General features: G+C 37.2%; 2 protein-coding genes and 1 long non-coding RNA gene across 7 annotated transcripts; 2 read left to right on the plus strand and 1 right to left on the minus strand.

Moving 5' to 3' along the window:
• Positions 1-702: 702 nt before the first annotated feature.
• On the minus strand, positions 703-2,381 carry LOC108833806 (uncharacterized). 3 transcript variants are annotated; one of them, XR_008941035.1, is made up of 5 exons: positions 2,227-2,381; positions 1,671-1,822; positions 1,475-1,568; positions 1,180-1,380; positions 703-1,044 (listed from the first exon to the last, which is right to left on the minus strand). It is a non-coding gene; the product is annotated as an uncharacterized LOC108833806 (long non-coding RNA). The 3 variants fall into 3 exon arrangements; XR_008941033.1 differs by having other exon boundaries at positions 1,180-1,568; XR_008941034.1 differs by having other exon boundaries at positions 1,120-1,568.
• Positions 2,382-16,396: 14,015 nt separating this feature from the next.
• LOC130498873 (uncharacterized) lies at positions 16,397-19,566 on the plus strand. Of its 3 annotated transcripts, none has more exons than XM_056992582.1 (7): positions 16,398-16,799; positions 17,511-17,605; positions 18,013-18,261; positions 18,348-18,404; positions 18,559-18,609; positions 18,695-19,060; positions 19,136-19,566. In XM_056992582.1, exons 3-7 carry the CDS (start codon positions 18,078-18,080, stop codon positions 19,330-19,332), a joined length of 855 nt encoding a protein of 284 aa, XP_056848562.1. In that variant the 5' UTR covers positions 16,398-16,799; positions 17,511-17,605; positions 18,013-18,077; the 3' UTR covers positions 19,333-19,566. The 3 variants fall into 3 exon arrangements, with proteins under 3 accessions (XP_056848564.1, XP_056848562.1, XP_056848566.1); XM_056992586.1 differs by having other exon boundaries at positions 18,351-18,404; XM_056992584.1 differs by lacking the exon at positions 17,511-17,605 and having other exon boundaries at positions 16,397-16,799.
• Positions 19,567-20,832: 1,266 nt separating this feature from the next.
• Positions 20,833-21,589, plus strand: LOC130508526 (uncharacterized). Its single transcript, XM_057004086.1, has 3 exons — positions 20,833-21,069; positions 21,142-21,399; positions 21,503-21,589. Exons 1-3 carry the CDS (start codon positions 20,833-20,835, stop codon positions 21,587-21,589), a joined length of 582 nt encoding a protein of 193 aa, XP_056860066.1.
• The last annotated feature ends 392 nt before the right edge of the window (positions 21,590-21,981 follow it).

Here is a 21,981-nt window from a genome sequence, read left to right on the forward strand (position 1 = left end):
ATTCTTACTAAATCTCTCATGCAAAAGTAATAATAAAATGTTATAAAAGAAAAAGAGAGATCTAAGTCATATGTATCTATGATTAATTTTTATTTTTTGTATTTAAATTTTAATGACATAACAGATGCATAAATTGCTAAGGTGCTCTCTAAAGAAACAATTCCACACTAATGATGCTCTAATTAGTTTGGCCAAGAGGTATTAATATTTGTAATACCTAGCTAATTATATATACTGATTTATTTATTAAATAATTTTCGTATTCGTTAAACTTTTACGTTTACATATTTTAGTTTGATTGTATATTATGTGTCAATTGTTAGTTTTATTTATTTATTTATTTATTGTATCCTATCTTTGTGGAACTTTTCATGTGAAAAGATTCACCTCGTCTTCGGTAGGGTTGATTAAATTTGCTAATTCGGTTCTTGAAATAGTTTGAATGGGTGCATGTTCATTTTGTTCTGTGGTGTAAATCTTTTCTAATTCTTATTTTTTTATGTTACTCTAATGTGATCCAAGTCGAGTTGTTTTATATTATGTCTCTTGTACAAATTGTGTAAGTATGCATTGGGTTAACATTTAAAGTTTGATTTAAATAAAAGGCTAATTTAATTGAAGTCCATGTCCTAATAAGTTCGTATCTTTAATATTAAGTTGAGTAGGTAACAGAAAGGATCAATGATTGCTGGGAAAATATGGTAATGTAATTCAAATATGATTCGGTTTGGCGTTAAGAAAACATTCAAATATGATTGTCGAAATTTAGAAAAAAACAGGTGAAGATAGTTAAAATACTATGATTAAGCATTATTCTTTTTTTTTTGGATTAAGCATTATTCTATCAGATGCTGCTCTGGTTATAAGCACGTTCTTTTCAACTTAAGGCTATGCGTGCATTGTTAGTTGCTTTGGTAGATTTCGGGAGCAGAGAGGTTGTGGACGCCAGACCAACTGCAGTCATTTCAATTGATGGCTCCCAAGCCTCCTATATATTTGTAGGAAAAAAACTCATCCCTAGCGCATATCATCTCTAGCGCCTCTCTGTTATGACAAACAAACGAAAGGTTATCTCCGTGGGTGGCCTAAAATGTTAAATATACATTCTTTCAAGCTTACATCAGTTATGAAATCTGAGATCGGTAGACATGGACAAAAGAAAACAACAAAAGTTCATACCAATGCTTCTTTTTTCTCCTCTTCCTCTCCTCCATCCACCGCTTTTGATAATTTGGCAAGCTTGCTTTGGATCATCAACTTTATAGATGACTTTCTTCTAGTGAAATTATCTTTAAACTCCTTAGCAGTAATATGGGTGAAACAGTGTGGTTTAGATACATAAACGAAAATCATCGAAGAAAGAAATTATATACCTGTAGCCTGCAGAAAAACAACAATCCTCTAAAGAAGCATACTTGAGGAATAAAAAGATATACTTTGCAGAGCTCTCAATAAGATGAAACTTCTCACAAACCTTTCTGGTGTGTCCCCGAAGAGTACGACAACAAACCGATGCGTCACCCCGAACTTCTCTGGAGAATGATCCTGTGCCACCGAATACTTCACCACTACCAAAATCCATTCTTAAATAAATCAAATCAGGTCTAAGTACAAACAATCCCAAACCACTACAGTAGATTGGGAAGATGAAAATGAGGAGATACACAAACCATCTACATCGAAGATCACGGTAGAAACAGTACGCTTAATGACAATATCGGGTTGTTGGTGCACCAAGAAACAGTATCGCAGGGTACATGACTCCAAAGAAGTTATTCTGGTCTTGCTCCTCTCTGTTGTGGTACATGACTCCAAAGAAGTTCTGAACAAATAAAAGGAGTAACAAACAAAAACAAAATCAATAAACAAAATCAATATCATCTAAAGCGTCAAAATCATCATACAACCAAAATCATCTTACATCAACAAATAAAAAAGAACTAAACCAAAAACTAAATCAAAATCATCTAAATTCAAGCTTTCTAAATTAATAAATAATACACAAATCATCTTATGTCAACAAAGAAAAACAAAACAATAAACGTAACCAAATTTATTCCACTGTGAAAAAGTTTCAAGAGTTATTGGGATTTGTAAGGATGATATTTACAAAAAGCAAGCTTTCTTCAATTGCCTAGCCTCGACAACGGACAGAGAGAGATGAGTATTTAGAGATGGATATCAGGGAGATTTGGAGATCGCGATTCGCAGTAGTCAGATACAAACCTATTTATACGCCGTCTGACCAACGCAACTGAAGATCTCGATACAGAAACCACAACGCCTTCCGTTACTATTGTCTCTGCCGATCGAAGAGAAACGAAGAACAAAGCGTGACATCGAGCCCAAGCGAAGCCCGGACGGAAGATTAAAAAGAGACGCTGCGTTTCATTAATGGGACACGTGTCACGCTATCAGACTTTGAATTTATGACATGGATGCTGAGGTGGCTTCACCAGGAGAGAGTATACCATACTTTATATAAATAGATTTGGCCCAAAGGATGGATGGTTTTCTCACCCATCCATTTGTTTTTTATTAAGTTTTTTTTTTGACTTTTCTCTCAAAAGACTTTCCTAGTTGGCCTATCAATCCCTTAATAATTATTTGCCAACTCATTTTTTTTTTTAATTTTGCTCACGTATCATTTCTACAAAAATTCTCACAAAAATAAAATGACATGATACAAAATATGGTTTGCCAAAATAAAAAAAGATTGATTAAATCTCACATTAAATATGCTCAAAATAAAATGAATAAAATAAATATTGGGAATAATATTATTTGATGTGTAAATTCACGTGAATAGTGGAAGCCCCCTTAGTCCAATGGTTTGACTAAGGGTTCATGTAATGCTTCTACACCCAGAGGTCTGGGGTTCAAACCCCAGAAAATACCAAATTATACAGATTATGGAGAAACGGATTACAGGAGATCTTCAGCTTGGTGCATGGCGTACCATCGAACATGGATCTCATAGGACGGCTCGGAGAGGTGCAGTCAGGCGTGTATTCTCACAAGATGGTAGAATTGTCGGCTGTATAATCGTCTTTGTAATATTCTCATCATTGTAATAGCATAATTAATCGATAATAATCGATCCAGACGTTCCAAAAAAAAATTCACGTGAATATATATTGAGAATGTTGTATGTATATAATTTACACTAGGTGGTTACCTGTAAATTTGCGGGTACAAATTTTGATATAATATAATATTTTCTGTTTTCGACATACGATAATATATTTTAAAACCGAAAGTGAATTTTTGGTAGCTAATTTTAAACATATTTTATTTATTCATACTTTTAAAAATTTTAAATAAGATTTATGTAGTATTTAGTTAAGTAATTTCGGTATCAAGAAGTAGTTATTGTGTGTATGTATAATTGCAACGTCCCAAAATAATTTGTGTGTTTAAGAAGATATTTTATTTTCCAAATCTGGAACTAATAGTGTATAGTTTTAGAAATAACATATTTTATATTATCACTAATTAGATTGGTATTGTATATGTGTTGTAATTCTTTCTTTTAGGTGAAAGATATTTATGCAAAAAAATTTCGTAAAATTTATGTAGACATATTAAAAGAAAATATAATAAAATTGAAAATATTATTCATAAATTATATAAAGTATGAAGTACAATTCTCGATAAAGAAAACAACTACGTAGATAACAATTACGTAGGCTGCCTACGAAATATTCTGAAAAACTTGTTTGTAGACAACATTCAATGTTTTCGTCTTCGGCTTCCTTTCTTTACCACTTATTAGGATTTTTAATCCAGATCTCGACTTAACTCTTGAAAGTGCAACGTAGAGCTCACCATGAGTGAACATTGGCCTACGCAGAAACAAACCAACACTTTCTAGTGTTTGACCTTGACTTGATATGATATATATATATAATGTCGATTGTATCTTAGTTTTATTTATCAAAGCATATGAGATAAATATGTTAAGTAAATATTTTGTTTGAGAAACAAAATATTCTTAATCGTATGAATAAAGACACGAGTAATGGTCAAGTAAATGTCTAACTTTAATTAGATTTTATTAAGAAATCAATCTGGCTCGATCAATTCTAGGTGATTGGCCCGCACCCTGTGCATACATAAAAATATAGCTTGGTATCAGTTGAATTATCTGTTTCTATGCTTCTTCATTGTCTGGAGACAGTAGAAAACAAAGTTGGTAAATTAGCATCATTTGAAGTGAAAGAGAGAGTCACATGTACTTGTTTTCTTCTGAGGATCTACGAAGAGATAAATCACTGCATTTACTGTTTTCCCTTTGAGTTTGATTTGAGAATGTAAATTTGTGTCAGTTTTTCTAATGTTGTGGACCAAAAAGCTACCAAGTATCAACTAAGTTTTATATAAGAGATATTTTATTTTAATATAAAAATATGTATGTAACACTACAAACATAAATTAATAATCAGATATAGTATCATTTTCACAACTATTGATTACGTGTTAACCAAGAGGACATTGAGACATATAATGTTATTTCTTTCTAAGAAATGGATAATTCTTATTCTATATAAAGACTAAAGAGTAGCAATTTAAAAAAAATTAAAGAAATATTAAGAATGTAAGGAAAGTTTTATGTTATAATACTGTTATCCTTTGCCTTGCAAATTTACCTTGCTTGTTTTGCAGTCTTTTTGCTATAATGTCATTTCAACGAGTAAATTATCAGCTATATTGTGTGAACAATCCATCATGTGTAAAAGAAAAGAGAAGACAATTTGTTTTCTCCCAAATAAGTAAGAGTTTAAAAATTAAAAAAGAAACCAACCTAAATTCTTTTTGAAAAAACCCAAACTAAAATACCAAAAGAGAAATCCAAAAATAATAATAATAATAATAATAATAATAATAATAATAATAATAATAATAATAATAAGAGTAATTATGATCAATATACACGATGAATGAGGTAATTAGGTAAGTGGGTAAATTAATCCATATTTAGGTGAATGGTTGAGACATGTGTGTGTAATCTCGGTTCTATCCTTCGCATGTGTACAAAATAAAAAATAGAAGCGCGTTATATGTCAGAGTGATGCAGGAATTTTATGGGGCAGAGAGCTGCAGGCTCGACTTGTCTGCTCACGTCATGCATCATGATATCTAAAACTATAGGAAGTAGCCGGCTAAACATTAATGGCGATGAGACATCAACTCTTTGCAGTTTTATACATTTTTATAGAAATCTAATTTCCTAAAGAAGATATTCTGCTATATATAGATCCATCCGGCGTGACATATGAGGCAAGAGTTCTTTCAGTTCTATCCGGTTCGTTCTACAAATCACGGATAAACCTTTCTCATAGCTTTTGATCTATTAGGGCTACAAAAGGTGACACAAAAAGGTCGGTGGGACCACATTTATATGTCTTCTTCTTCGTTTCTTATTCCTTATAAATCGTAGGATCTTGTTGTCTTTATCTATAAATGAATTATATGTCGTTGCTAATTAATATATTTTTTGTTTTTGGCAAATTTGTTAGCTAACTTCATTCTTATAATTGATTTGTAGATGAACTCTAGACATGTTCTTCGTGTCATTCACGGAGTCTGGAAGCTTCATGAAAATGGAGAGTGGTCCTTTGAAAGAAAGCCAAATGATCTTGGGTTTCCAGCAATCATACGATCGTCTGAGAACTTTGATTCCCTTGAGCAAATAGTTCGAAGCCTCTACAACCTGACTGTCGAAACACCGCTTACGATGACTTATAGGCTTCCGGAATGGATGCTTATTCCGGACGGCAACAAAACTCCCCCAATAAATATCCTTGCAAATCCTGATGTAGAAGTGATGATCGGTGTGAGAGCTTGGTTCCCGGAGTTGACGCTTTGCGTTACTTTCGGTTCTGAAGATGTTGCACGTTATCAGTTCTACTGTCGAACTGACTTTAACATCGGTTCCTCAGCTTTTGTATTCGGAGACGAAAATGGAGATGCCTCATTTGAAGGTAAGTTTCGATTTATTAGTTGTCTATTTTGTTTCTTTTAAATCATGTGTGGATATACGTTTCGTATAAAACAGAATATAGTTTACTAAATCAGCAGATTATAATTTAAAAAAAAACGAGCCTTATTACTTACACTAACGGTGTAATACCCCATATTTTTGAAGAAGAATTATTTTGAAATAAATAATTCGAATAATTTATTTTTGGAGAATTTATTACATATTCGTAATTTATTCTCGAAATAAATTATTTTGACAATGAAATATGGAACCTCAATCGTAGCGACGAAAAGTGGAGTCGTCGGAAAATTGACTACAGTTTAATGATATTGTGCAGAATCATTAAACATAAGTCAATAGCTTAATTGGATATATAAGCAACATATTTAAGGAGCAAGTGACCAATGAGGTTGAGGTTTGATCAACAAAGATGTTTTAAAAGAAAGAAATATAAATATTTCTTGTGGTTTGGAGGCAAATAACGTGGCCAGAAGAGAAGGGGTGATGATCAACCTAATTCTCATGCAGAAATGCATGTTAACGTGGTAAAGAAAGGAATGAAGAGAATCACGTGCAGCTTTGCCTTGTCATTCACACGTGCCAAAATGAGATGAGAGGTTATTTAATTATCATGCACACGTGGTCAAAGAAACAAGCAAGAAAGGAGTAAGTGATGACTCTTTTTAATTAAGTGTACGTGGTTTGGTATGGAAGAAGCAAGTGATGTTTTGAAGATTAGTCAATTGGACGTGGCATGAGGAAAATACAACACCCAAGCTTAGTCACGTTTTTATAGTGTGATCAGATGGAGAGTGTGACAAATGTCACCATTTTATACCTCATGGTTGCCTATAAAAGGAGGCTGAACTTCCACCATTTCCCCATCATTTTGGAACGTGACCAAGAGAGAAAGAGAGAAGAAAAGAAACAAGAGAAAAGAAAGAAAAGAGAAAAGAAGAGATAGAAAAATAAGAAAATAGTTTTAGAAAATTAAGAGAAGTAAGATCGCGGGATTATCGATACGGAACTAAGACGAATATTTGGAGCAGATAAAAAAAGTTTGGTCAGTTTCTGGAATCTAAAAGTCAAGCCACATCGGTTAATCACTCTGAGTCACGGTTAATTATTTGTTAACAATTTTTAATATAGGTTTCTGATATCGGAGACGGTTTCTGAGCTGTAAAAGCCGGACCGGTCTAGGTGTCAGTTTGTGGTCTCGAAGCTTGAGACGATGTCTGTGCTAAGTGGATAGCAAGACTAGTCTAAGCACTCAGGTTATTGTAATTGTGTGTTTATTGTATATTGTTGGTATTTACGTACCTCGTGTTGGTACTGTTGTGTTAGAACCTTGTAGTGGTTCTAGTAGTTGCAGATCATTGCTTCCTCAAATGATACCACTAAGCTGGTCGTGGTCCGGAAAGTGGTGGGCTCGGTTTAACTTGGTTTGATCACCAAGACCGAGTGTCACACATAGATGTGACAGCCCCCGGCGAGTCCGATAGAGGACCTGGGCACGGCGATTCCGATTGAGGACCGTGACCGGGTGGATTTCCGAGCGCCTACGCCTTTGTGGTGTAATAGTGAAGGAATTGCCGGTGTCCCTTGTATGTTGGAAGAATGATTCTGTTGGGCCCTAGGATTATATATATGCATTTTGATTTATTGTTACTGCTTTAATGTTTTGTTTATTAATTGTTGAACTACCCGTCTTGCTTGTGGTTGGTATTGGGTTTGGGATAACGGGTAGTTGTATATGTTAGATTGGGAACCCTGGCTCACTGAGTGAAATTAGTTCGCTCATTCCTCACCATTCTTGCAGGTAACCAGTAGTAAAGACTAAAGCGCTCGTGGAACTGTAGGAGCTGGTGTAGATTAGACATCTTTTGCTAAAGACTCGTTTCAAGATATATGAATGTATGTTTTACTTTCGGCTGCGTCCATGGACTATATGTATAATATTTTGGGCTTGTGAACTCAATATAATATATATATGATATAAAGTATGTTTTATATTCGAGACGTGTTGAATCTGATATTAGGTTAGTCCGACCTAACACAACTCTATGACTAGGAACGGGTTGCAAAGCCTAAGACCGAAGATTAGAGGAAACGAGTTTTGAATGGATAATCTGGGTTACTTAATCTTATTTTGTGACTTGGAAAGTTTATTCTTAACCCGTTGTAACATTTTTGGACCGGGCAGAGGAAGGTCTTTTGGGCATGTTTTATTTATTGCCTGACTGGCTGACCGATGTCTAAAAATGGTTTGGGGGTGTTGCAAACATGATTAATAAATATTAATTTTGTTCCAATTTTCATAGGCTTTTTGGGAGAGACAGTAACCGTAAGCCAAGGTGTGCTAGAAGCGTATTTCAACGATCAAGAAATGATGATTATTCACAGGGTTCTTCTTGAAATGGAAAGAGCTAAACTTGATTTAGAAAATCAACGCACTTACGAACTTGTCCACGACAAAGAAATAATAATGATACACGGCGATTCTGACTCAGATGGTGATGGAATAGAAGCCTTGAGATCCAACAAACTCTCCATATCTGTTTTCAACCCACATAAGAGTAAACTAATATATTTATTTTCAACAATCACTTAAATAAAAGAGACTTTAACTAACATACTTATGATATTTGTGTATTAGCAGATCTAGAAGCTGGTTTGTCATCTAATGAAGTCAACATTCTTGACCAGAGGTTAATTCGTTTCCTTAGTTTCATTTCTATATAAAACTAGAATACTCAAGTAGGTGGTTTACGTAATGTATATTATTAAAATTATACACCAATCACTTACTTAGAAATAAAATTTGCGGACAAAGTTTGATTATATTTTAACTTACATGTGTAGGAGGTGTGGCGTTCGAATATGAACAATTTCCTCAACCCAACATATCCAACAGTAAGTTTGGCTATATATTTTGGTTAGCTGGATTATATAATAATTACCGGATAATAATGGCAAGATGTTTTTTGCTTTGGAATAGATTCACCGGAAGACTACTATGTGGGATTGCCTTTCGAATTAACAAACGAAGAAAATTATGCCCCAGTTCCGCAAATGTCTCCTGTGATCAATGATGGTATTGAATTTTGGGAAGGGGACATAAGAGCTGAAGATGATAATGATGTTAAGGCAGAAGAAAAGGCTGATGAAATGAACCTTGATCTCGATATCACAATGTCTCAAACTTTTTCCCAGCTACAATCAACTGCCAACACATGCGTTAACGATGCAGCTTCTTCCACAGACACAACTCCTATTCTTGATGAAGTCAACAATGTTTTGTTTATTAATTGTTGAATTACCCGTCTTGCTTGTGTTTGGAGTTGGGTTTGGGATAACGGGTAGTTGTATATGTTAGATTGGGAACCCTGGCTCACTGAGTGAAATTAGTTCGCTCATTCCTCACCATTCTTGCAGGTAACCAGTAGTAAAGACCAAAGCGCTCGCGGAACTGTAGGAGCTGGTGTAGATTGGACATCTTTTGCTAAAGACTCGTTTCAAGATATATGAATGTATGTTTTACTTTCGGCTGCGTCCATGGACCATATGTATAATATTTTGGGCTTGTGAACTCAATATAATATATATATGATATAAAGTATGTTTTATATTCGAGACGTGTTGAATCTGATATTAGGTTAGTCCGACCTAACACAACTCTATGACTTGGAACGGGTTGCAAAGCCTAAGACCGAAGATTAGAGGAAAAGAGTTTTGAATGGATAATCAGGGTTACTTAATCTTATTTTGTGATTTGGAAAGTCTATTCTTAATCCGTTGTAACATTTTTGGACCGGGCAGAGGAAGGTCTTTTGGGCATGTTTTATTTATTGCCTGACTGGCTGACCGATGTCTAAAAACGGTTTGGAGGTGTTACAGAGGTGGTATCAGAGCATGGTTTAAATCATGCGGTCAATCACGTGTTTTCCGTGTTTTATCGAGTCAAATGTGTCGCAAAAGATGTGTTAGGAAACCAGCAGAGTTCCACTTTAATAAATTTTCTAAATAGGAAACCCATGTTCGTGGATTGCAGATGGCAAGGAGGGGAATGAGTGAAGGGGGACAGGATTGGATGTTGGGTATAGGCAGAGTTTCAAGACGGAGAGGACTGGGATATGAATCCGAGGGAAGGGTGCAAACACTAGCACACCCTAACCAGGACTTTAGCGAGGATAACATGGTGGAAAACGAAAATCTGTTTGGGCACGACCAATCGAGGCCACAAGAGGAGCAACTTCCACCAAATCGTACCGCAAGGGAAAGACCAGAAACAGATGATAGTGAATCAAGTGTTCGAGGACCAAGACCAATAAGGAGAGAGAACCCGATTGAACCGAGATATCATAACCAGCCACAACAAGAAGTAGGAATGGAGCACACTCTGAAGATGCTTCATGACGTGATAGCAAGATCACTGCAACAACCTCAAGTTCAGCCTCAACCAATCATACCACCACAACCTACAGTGGCTACCCCGATGTTACCATTGATAACTGCCATGAAGAATATGAAGACACCACATTTTGAAGGAGGGCCAGATCCTTTTGAAGCAGATCAGTGGCTTCGAACCATGGAGAAAAACTTTGAGACCCTGACATGTTCCGAGAACTCTAAGAAGAAGATGGCAGTGTATTACTTAGATAAGGACGCGGCAAAATGGTGGGAGAGTAGGGATCGCCAAGTGGGACATCTTTTCACGACTTGGGCGGCATTCAAAAGGGAATTTGAACGCAAGTACTTCACCCCTGAGTCCAAGCGAAGACTTCAGCGCCAGTTTGCTAACCTAGTACAAGGAGACAAGACAGTCAGAGAATACAAATCCGAGTTCATGCGACTGCGACGATACGTATTACGAGGACAAGATGATGAAGAGATGATGATATCCAACTTTCTGTTTGGTTTAAAACCAGAGTTGTAAAATAGATTAGCTGTCGGAAACTACGAGAATCTCACTGAGTTAGTAGAAAAAGCTGTGAATGTGGATATCGGTTTAGAAGCTGAGAAGGCAGCAAGTAAGAAATCAAAGCAGCATCAAGAAGGAAAACATGGTGGGAATCAAGGACCATTCAAGGGTAAAGAAAGGGAAAGAGGATCGGGAGGTCCAAGTCGACGATCTATGTTTACCGGAAAATGTTTTAACTGTGGCAAGGTGGGCCATAAGTCAAGTGAATGCTTCGGGAAGAAACATGGATCGTTTCAGTTAAACTCCTACAATCCAACATGTTATACGTGTGGAAAGAAAGGACACATCTCTACCCAGTGCAGTGTCAACCGTCCTATCCCAGCTACGCCAATCACTGTTCATCCTCCCCCAGCACCACCTGCAATCGCACCAGCGCCAAAAAGGCAAGCAATAGGAGGTAGAGTTTACGCTTTATAATTAGATGATCCTAAGCCTCCAGACCCATCCAAGGGTCCCATCACAGGTATTTGGGTTCTTTAATCTTGCTTATTTTGTTTTGTGTTGTGTGATTGCTTGTGATGGATTGGTTCATTACCATTGCATAATTTTTATTTATTTATTTATATATATGTTATGTGTTGTTGATATATATAATGATGTTGTGGCAGGAACTTTACATGTTGCGGGTCGTCCCACACATGTATTGTTCGATTCAGGGGCTACACATAGTTTTGTGACCCCTGATGTGGCTGTATTGACTCCCGGAGACCAAACCCTACAAGCTAGAGAATGCATCAGAAATGTTCCGTTAGTAATTTGTGAGAAAGTATTCTCGCCAGATTTGTTGGTGATGCCGTTAAAAGGATATGAGGTTATCCTGGGTATGGATTGGTTATCAGGCTATCAGGCGCAGTTGGATTGTGCAAAGGGTCATATTTTGTTCAAGCAGAAAGGACAGAGGCAATTGGTGTTCTACGGGATCAGTCCAAGCAAGACCGTGTCTTTAGTAACTGCTTTGAGAGTGGAAGATTTGCTTAAAGATGGAGATGCGTATCTGGTAACAGTAACTGCTAGTGAAGGACCCACTAGCAGCGGAGTTGAAATCAAGGATATTGCGGTAGTACAAGAGTTCGAGGATGTGTTTGCTGCTTTAAAAGAGTTACCTCCACCTCGGAGTAACCCTATTACAATTAACTTGGAACCTGGAGCTAAGCCGATAGCAAAGACTCCTTACCGCATGGCCCCTGCGGAGTTAGCAGAATTGAAGAAACAACTTGAAGACTTAATGGAGAAAGGTTTCATAAGATCTAGCTCATCACCGTGGGGAGCTCCGGTCTTGTTTGTCAAGAAGAAGGATGGAAGTATGAGGCTTTGTATTGATTAGCGGGGAATCAACAATATCACGATCAAAGACAAGTATCCTCTTCCGAGGATAGACGAGTTGTTGGATCAGTTTAGGGGCGCAAGTTGGTTTTCAAAGATCAACTTGGCGTCGGGCTATCATCAGATTCCAATCACAGAAGGTGATGTCATGAAGACTGCATTTAGAACTCGTTATGGACAATACGAGTTCGTGGTAATGCCTTTTGGCCTTACTAATGCCCCGGCGGCTTTCATGAGATTGATGAATGAAGTTTTCCATGATTATCTCGATAAGTTCGTGATAATTTTCATCGATGACATTTTAATATACTCCAAGACGGAGGAGGAACACGAAGCACATCTGAAACTAGTATTGGAACGGTTGAGAGAGCAAAAGCTATATGCAAAGTTCAGCAAGTGTTCTTTTTGGAAGAGGGAGATCTCAGAAAAGGTGAGATCCATTGAAGAATGGCCAAGGCCAACTACGGTAACAGAGATAAGAAGTTTCCTTGGGTTGGCCGGGTATTATCGAAAGTTCGTCAAGGACTTTTCATCGATCGCGAAGCATATGACAAAGTTGACTGGAAAAGGAGTTCCAATTATCTGGGGAAATGAAACGGACGAAGCATTTCAAGGGTTGAAGAAATCTTTGACCACAGCACCGGTATTGGCATTACCTGAACAAGGCAAACCTTATACTGTGTACGCAGATGCCTCTAGGGTTGGATTGGGTTGTGTGCTGATGCAGGAAGGCAAAGTCATTGCTTATGCATCAAGGCAACTCAGGAAACACGAAGAGAACTACCCAACCCATGACTTGGAAATGGCGGTAGTGGTGTTTGCATTAAGAATTTGGAGGTCCTACTTGTATGGTGAAGTCGTGGAAGTATTCACGGATCATAAAAGTCTCAAGTACTTGTTCACACAACCTGATCTGAACCTCCGACAAAGGCGATGGATGGAGTTTGTAGCAGACTACGACCTGAAGATTCAATATCACCCCGGCAAAGCTAATGTAGTCGCAGATACACTAAGTCGTAGGAAGTTGGCGTCCGATGTTGGACAAGAAGTGGAAGCATTATCAAGTGAACTCAAGCTGATGACATTATGGGCCGTAGGAGAGCCAAGTGAGCCTTTGGGTACTCGTGCAATAAACCAGGCGAGTTTGCTCGCATAGATCAAGCAGGAGCAACAACGCGATGAAAAGTTAAAAAGAATCATCGAGGAAGTCAAGAATCAAGAAGGTCAAAACCAAAGTGGTTATCATTTGGCGGCTGATGGTACACTTTTACTTAATGGCAGGATCTCAATACCTCAGGGAGAAGGGTTACGAGATGAGATTTTGAAGTGGGCACATCACTCGTTACTTAGTATCCACCATGGGAGTACGAAGATGTACCGAGATATCCGAAGATATTATCATTGGCCAGAAATGAAGAAATCAGTGGCGCGATGGGTGGCTCAGTGTCAGACCTGTCAACAAGTCAAGATTGAGCATCAAATTCCAGGAGGGTTGTTACAAAGCTTACCAATACCTCAGTGGAAATGGGATTCCATATCTATGGATTTCATTACTGGATTACCACGGCTCGAGGAAGATCGAATAATGCAATATGGGTGATTGTCGACAGATTGACGAAAGTGGCGTACTTGTTACCTATGAAAGAGACTGATAAAGTAGAAGTATTGGAAGAGATGTATGTGGACCATATTGTGAAGTTGCATGGTGTGCCAACATATATAGTCTCTGATCGAGATTCTAGATTTACCTCAAATTTTTGGAAGGCGTTACAAGAGCATTTGGGGACCCAGTTGTTCATTAGCACCGCGTATCATCCTGAGACAGAAGGCCAAACCGAGAGGACCATTCACACCATAGACGACATGATGCGAATGTGTATATTAGATTGGGCGGGAAGCTGGGAGAAACATTTACCATTAATCGAATTCTCCTACAACAACAGCTATCATTCTAGCATAGGTATGGCACCATATGAAGCGCTTTATGGTCGGCCATGTAAAACGCCTTTATGCTGGACCGAAGTTGGAGAGAGAAGAGAGTTCGGACCTGCAGTCGTAGAAGAGACGATGAAAAAGCTAGAGATCATTCAAGCTAATATGAAGAAAGCGCAGGATAGACAAAAGAAATATGCCGATCAGTCAAGACGAGAAGTGGTGTTCAGTATTGGTGATTGGGTTTATCTGAAAGTATCACCTCAGAAAGGAAAGGATCGATTTGGGAAGGTCGGGAAACTAGCGGTAAGATTCATCGGGCCTTACCAGATTACAGAACGAATCGGAGAAGTAGCTTATCGTCTAAACCTACCTGAAGAGATGCAGATACATCCGGGGTTTCACGTATCAATGCTGCGAAAGCATATCTATGATCCTAATGCTATTGAGACGGAGCAGATCGAAAACCTGCAAACAAACCTCACATATCCAGAGGGACCGATCCGAATAGGTGAACGGCGGATACGAAAGTTAAAGAACCGGGAGATTCCTCAAGTCCAAGTTTTCTAGGGAAAGCGGAACCGTGTAGTTGTTACTTGGGAAGAGGAGTCAAGATTTAGATCATCGCATCCAGAGTTCTTTCATGAAGATGTAGTGATGGAAGAAGGGGAACCATCGAAACCTTATAGAATTCGAGGACGAATTCTTATAAGGGGAGGAGGATGTAATACCCCATATTTCTGAAGAAGAATTATTTTGAAATAAATAATTCGAATAGTTTATTTTTGGAGAATTTATTACGTATTCATAATTTATTCTCGAAATAAATTATTTTGACAATGAAATATGGAACCTCAATCGTAGCGACGAAAAGTGGAGTCGTCGGAAAATTGACTACAGTTTAATGATATTGTGCAGAATCATTAAACATAAGTCAATAGCTTAATTGGATAATTAAGCAACATATTTAAGGAGCAAGTGACCAATGAGGTTGAGGTTTGATCAACAAAGATGTTTTAAAAGAAAGAAATATAAATATTTCTTGTGGTTTGGAGGCAAATAACGTGGCCAGAAGAGAAGGGGTGATGATCAACCTAATTCTCATGCAGAAATGCATGTTAACGTGGTAAAGAAAGGAATGAAGAGTTAATCACGTACAGCTTTGCCTTGTCATTCACACGTGCCAAAATGAGATGACAGGTTATTTAATGGACAAGACTTAGGTTCACCCCCTATGGTGAACCTTTAAATTCACCACACCATTTATGACCAATGAAAATGACATGTAGATAATTAAATAAAACATTATAAATTTATTTTAAAATAGTTAAAAAAGAATAATGCCAATTCTAAACCACAAATCTTAAATTTTAAACTCTAAATATTAATTTCTAAATACAAACTCTATATCCTAAACCAAAATCATATACCCTAAACCCAAATCTTAGACTCTAAACCCAAACCATAAATCTTAAATCTAAATCTAATACCCTAAATCCAAATTCTAAAAACCTTAAACCCAAATCCTAGACCCTAAACCCAAACCGTATACCCTAAATGAAAATCCTAGATCTTAAACCCAAACCGTAAACCCTAAATTTAAATTTAAATTTTAGGGTTTAGGGTTTGGATTTAAGGTCTAGGATTTGGGTTTAGGATATACGGTTCGAGTTTAGGGTTTACGATTTGGGTTTAGGGTATATAATTTGGGTTTAGGGTATAAGGTTTGGGTTTAGGGTCTACGATTTGGATTTAGGGTTTAGGTTTAGATTTAAGATTTATGGTTTGGGTTTAGGGTTTAGAATTTGAGTTTGGATTTAGGATATAGAATTTGGGTTTGGGATCAGGTTCTAGGATTTGGGTTTATGGTATAGAATTTTGATTTAGAGTATAGGGATTGGATTTAGAAATTAATGTTTAGGGTTTAAAAATTAAGATTTGTGGTTTAGAATTGTCATTATTATCTTTTAACTATTTTAAAATAAATTTAATATATTTTATTTGATTATCTACATGTCATTTTCATTGGTCATAAATGGTGTGGTGAATATAAAGGTTCACTACAGGGGGTGAACCTAAGTCTTGTCCTTATTTAATTATTATGAACACGCGGTCAAAGAAACAAGTAAGAAAGGAGTAAGTGATGACTCTTTTTAATTAAGTGTACGTGGCTTGGTATGGAAGAAGCAAGTGATGTTTTGAAGATTAGTCAATTGGACGTGGCATGAGGAAAATACAGCACCCAAGCTTAGTCACGTTTTTATAGTGTGATCAGATGGAGAGTGTGACAAATGTCACCATTTTATACCTCATGGTTGCCTATAAAAAGAGGCTGAACTTCCACCATTTCCCCATCATTTTGGAACGTGACCAAGAGAGAAAGAGAGAAGAAAAGAAACAAGAGAAAAGAAAGAAAAGAGAAAAGAAGAGATAGAAAAATAAGAAAATAGTTTTAGAAAATTAAGAGAAGAGCAAGATCGCGGGATTATTGATACGGAACTAAGACGAATATTTGGAGCAGATAAAAAGGGTTTGGTTAGCTTCTGGAATCTAAGAGTCAAGCCACATCGGTTAATCACTGTGAGTCACGGTTAATTGTTTGTTAACAATTTTTAATATAGGTTCCTGATATCGGAGACGATTCCTGAGTTATGAAAGCCGGACCGGTCTAGGTGTCAGTTTGTGGTTTCGGGGCTTGAGACGATGTCTGTGCTAAGTGGATAGCAAGACTAGGCTAAGCATTCGGGTTATTGTAATTGTGTGTTTATTGTATATTGTTGGTATTTACGTACCTCGTGTTGGTACTGTTGTGTTAGAACCTTGTAGTGGTTCTAGTAGTTGCAGATCATTGCTTCCTCAAATGATACCACTAAGCCGGTCGTAGTCCGGAAAGGGGTGGACTCGGTTTAACTTGGCTTGATCACCAAGACCGAATGTCACACATAGATGTGACAGCCCCCGGCGAGTCCGATAGAGGATCGGGGCACGGCGATTCCGATTGAGGACCGTGACCGGGTAGATTCCCGAGCGCCTACGCCTTTATGGTGTAATAGTGAAGGGATTTCCGGTGTCCTTTGTATGGAGGAAGAATGATTCTGTTGGGCCCTAGGATTATATATATGCATTTTGATTTATTGTTACTGCTTTAATGCTTTGTTTATTAATTGTCGAACTACCCGTCTTGCTTGTGTTTGGGGTTGGGTTTGGGATAACGGGTAGTTGTATATGTTAGATTGGGAACCCTGGCTCACTGAGTGAAATTAGTTCGCTCATTCCTCACCATTCTTGCAGGTAACCAGTAGTAAAGACCAAAGCGCTCGCGGAACTGTAGGAGCTGGTGTAGATTGGACATCTTTTACTAAAGACTCGTTTCAAGATATATGAATGTATGTTTTACTTTCGGCTGCGTCCATGGACCATATGTATAATATTTTGGGCTTGTGAACTCAATATAATATATATATGATATAAAGTATGTTTTATATTCGATACGTGTTGAATCTGATATTAGGTTAGTCCGACCTAACACAACTCTATGACTAGGAACGGGTTGCAAAGCCTAAGACCGAAGATTAGAGGAAACGAGTTTTGAATGGATAATCTGGGTTACTTAATCTTATTTTGTGACTTGGAAAGTCTATTCTTAACCCGTTGTAACATTTTTGGACCGGGCAGAGGAAGGTCTTTTGGGCATGTTTTATTTATTACCTGACTGGCTGACCGATGTCTAAAAACGGTTTGGGGGTGTTACAAACGGGATTAATAAATATTAATTTTGTTCCAATTTTTATAGGTTTTTTGGGAGAGACAGTCACCGTAAGCCAAGGTGTGCTAGAAGCGTATTTCAACGATCAAGAAATGATGATTATTCACAGGGTTCATCTTGAAATGGAAAGAGCTAAACTTGGTTTAGAAAATCAACGCACTTACGAACTTGTCCACGACAAAGAAATAATAATGATACACGACGATTCTGACTCAGATGGTGATGGAATAGAAGCCTTGAGATCCAACAAACTCTCCATATCTGTTTTCAACCCACGTAAGAGTAAACTAATATATTTATTTTCAACAATCACTTAAATAAAAGAGACTTTAACTAACATACTTATGATATTTGTGTATTAGCAGATCTAGAAGCTGGTTTGTCATCTAATGAAGTCAACATTCTTGACCAGACAAACGGTTAATTCGTTTCCTTAGTTTCATTTCTATATAAAACTAGAATACTCAAGTAGGTGGTTTACGTAATGTATATTATTAAAATTATACACCAATCACTTACTTAGAAATAAAATTTGCGAACAAAGTTTGATTATATTTTAACTTACATGTGTAGGAGGTGTGGCGTTCGAATATGAACAATTTCCTCAACCCAACATATGCAACAGTAAGTTTGGCTATATATTTTGGTTAGCTGGATTATATAATAATTACCGGATAATAATGGCAAGATGTTTTTTGCTTTGGAATAGATTCACCGGAAGACTACTATGTGGGATTGCCTTTCGAATTAACAAACGAAGAAAATTACGTCCCAGTTCCGCAAATGTCTCCTGTGATCAATGATGGTATTGAATTTTGGGAAGGGGACATAAGAGCTGAAGATGATAATGATGTTAAGGCGGAAGAAAAGGCTGATGAAATGAACCTTGATCTCGATATCACAATGTCTCAAACTTTTTCCCAGCTACAATCAACTGCCAACACATGCGTTAACGATGCAGCTTTTTCCACAGACACAACTCCTATTCTTGATGAAGTCAACAATGACATTGAAATTTCTGTGGTTGCTTCGGGGGATCGTTCGCCCGTGTATGAAAATCCCGTACTCTCTCAAGGTCCGAGTCATTGTTATAACAATAAATTAAAATAATTAATAGTATTATATTCATGTTTTATTGTTTATGTTATAGGTACCATTGCCGATGACGTTTTGATCTCCATAGCCGATAAAATGCCTCAGATTTCTGGAAGTGTTGAGCTCATATCCGCTCCTAATAATTTGTCAACGGTTGGGATTATTACAAACACTGCGTTTGCGTGTGACAATCTCGTGATCAATCTAGATGACACTTCTTCTGATGAATCCATGGACTTTGGTGGGTTTTAGGTTACATATGCTATGCTTCTAAGCTTTAATAGTTATTCGAAGGAGTCAATCGGTTGTTTGGACTTAAGTAATCTTATTTTGGTGATCGGTATGCTTTTGTTGTTTTGTAAAAGGGGTTTAAATATAGATCTATGGTAATGTGTAAACTCAAATAGTATGTTTAATACTTTTTGTTGATGTGAAATGTTATCGGATATGTTTTCTAATATTATCAATGTAAAATATCATATAATATACATTTCAGTGTTGCTTGATTTCATCCTTATTAACTCAACTCGACAATGTAATGTAGGAGATACAACAAACCAACACAACGAACTCTTCATTGGAATGGCATTTACAAACCGTAATGAATTTAAAATGCATATGGCATTATATGTTATTTCCAAGAAGTTCCGCTTCCGCAACATAAGGTCTGCACCGAACGGAATGGTTTTACGTTGCTTTAGTCCTAGCTGTCATTGGAGGGTGTATGCTACAAAGTTGAAAGACTCAGACACTTACGAGATAAGAAAACTTGATTCCGAACACACTTGTTCTGTTCACGATCGCTCCGGTTACCAAAGCCTAGCTACACACCATATTGTTGGGGAGATGATGAAAGCTCGTTTCAACGGTACTGGCGGTGGTCCAAGGCCTGGAGAGATTCGTCAAGTGATGCAAGGCGACCACGATGTTCGTATATCTTATTGGAAGGCTTGGCGCTCAAGAGAGCCTTGGAATATGCCAAAGGAAACTCACATTGTTCTTATAATCTTCTTCCGGATTACCTCCGCAAACTAACTGAAGCAAACCCTGGTACTCTAGCTGAGATTGAGACCGAATACAACGACAAGATAGGAAACAGATTTAAATATATGTTTCTAGCTATGGGAGCTTCTATAGAGGGATTCAAGTACATGCGAAAGGTTGTAGTTGTAGACGGAACACATCTAAGAAGAAAGTATGCGGGGTGCCTTTTGACTGCCTCAGCCCAAGACAGAAATTACCAAGTTTTCCCTCTAGGTGTTGCCATTGCGGATGGAGAGAATGATAAATCGTGGAAATGGTTCTTCAAAAAACTTCAAGCATTCATCCCAAATACAAGCGACATAGTGTTTGTCTCTGATAGGCATTCATCAATACACTGCGGTTTGGCTAAGGTAACAATCGCATATATATTCATCTATAGATTGCCAGTTTATCCGGTTATTAATATAAATGTCGGATAACAAAGATTGTTTCTGGATTTTAACTAGTTGTGCGGTTATTTTTCAGGTGTATCCAGAAGTTAGGCACTGTGCTTGCATCCTGCATCTGAAAAGGAATATCAGGACTTATTACAAAAATAAGAATCTGGGATATTTGGTTGCCAAAGCTGGAAGATCATATAGGTTGTCTGACTTCTACAATATTTTCAATGAGATAAAACATGTTAATGCATCTTGTGCAGATTATCTTATTGGAATTGGGTTTGAGCATTGAGCACGTTCCCATTTCCCTGGGCGCCGTTACAACATTATGACCAGCAATGTTGCCAAATCATGGAATGCAGTACTCCGTGAGGCTAGAGAATACCCTATATTAGCCCTTGTTAACTATATTAGAGGAAAGCTCACGTCATGGTTTTCTGTTAGAGGCGCGGCAATATCAACAAGTTTAGATAACTTCACACCGAAAGTGATGGAGCTTCTTGCTATTAATTTTGAGTCCTCGGCAGGTTACAAAGTGAAGAAAATTAAACATTTGGAGTATGAAGTACGTAACAAGGAGGGGTTTTCTTTTCATGTTGACATTTCCAAGAGATTTTGTAGTTGTTTTGAGTTTCAGGCCTTGGAAATTCCCTGTCAACATGCAATAGCAGCTGCAATCATGGCTAAAATTAAGGTTGATTCATTGGTGGCATTTGAGTACACTAAGAATGCAATCGTTTCTGCATACTCGGGTAGCGTTGCTCCGGTTACCGATACTGATAATATCATAGAACTAACTACTCAACTTTCCCATTTGGATATGTTTCCACCGTGCACTAGGCGACCACCTGGTCGTCCACGAAAGAAACGGTTTCTGTCTCGAGGAGAAGTTCGTGTAAGTAAATTTCATATTTTATTATAGTCACTTAGAGTAATATTAATTTATGTTTGTTAAACCAATCCGGAAAACTAAAACATTTTGATTATCTTTCCTATAGATGAAGACACCAAGAAGACGCACAATATGTAGTCGTTGCAAAGGTTGTAGCCACAATCGTACGACATGCAAAACTCCAATCGCTTAAGATGTTTTACTTAGTAAGAAAGGGATATTGATGGTGATGAAGATGTACGGAAAGAAGGTGGATAATGAATTTTGTTTGTTGATACAAATGAACTACTATCTGTTTAATATTATTCTCTTTCTAAGTATTGAGCGTGAGAGCTGAAACATAAGTTGCAACACCAGTTGTTAAATAAATAAACGAAATCCCTTTCTATATAAAGTCTGATTACATTGTTTGATATCCGGGAAAATAAACGTATATCCGGCTCAAACCAATAACAAAATGATTAATGGGCTACATTTTGAGTTGGACTTCTCGATATTTCTTAAAGGGCTATATTTTAAATTGGCCTCTGAATCTTCATTGTGGATATTTTCGGTTATCTAGTATTGAATTATGGATTAAACTAG

This window comes from Raphanus sativus, chromosome 2 (genome assembly GCF_000801105.2).
Source record: "Raphanus sativus cultivar WK10039 chromosome 2, ASM80110v3, whole genome shotgun sequence".
NCBI lineage: Eukaryota > Viridiplantae > Streptophyta > Magnoliopsida > Brassicales > Brassicaceae > Raphanus > Raphanus sativus.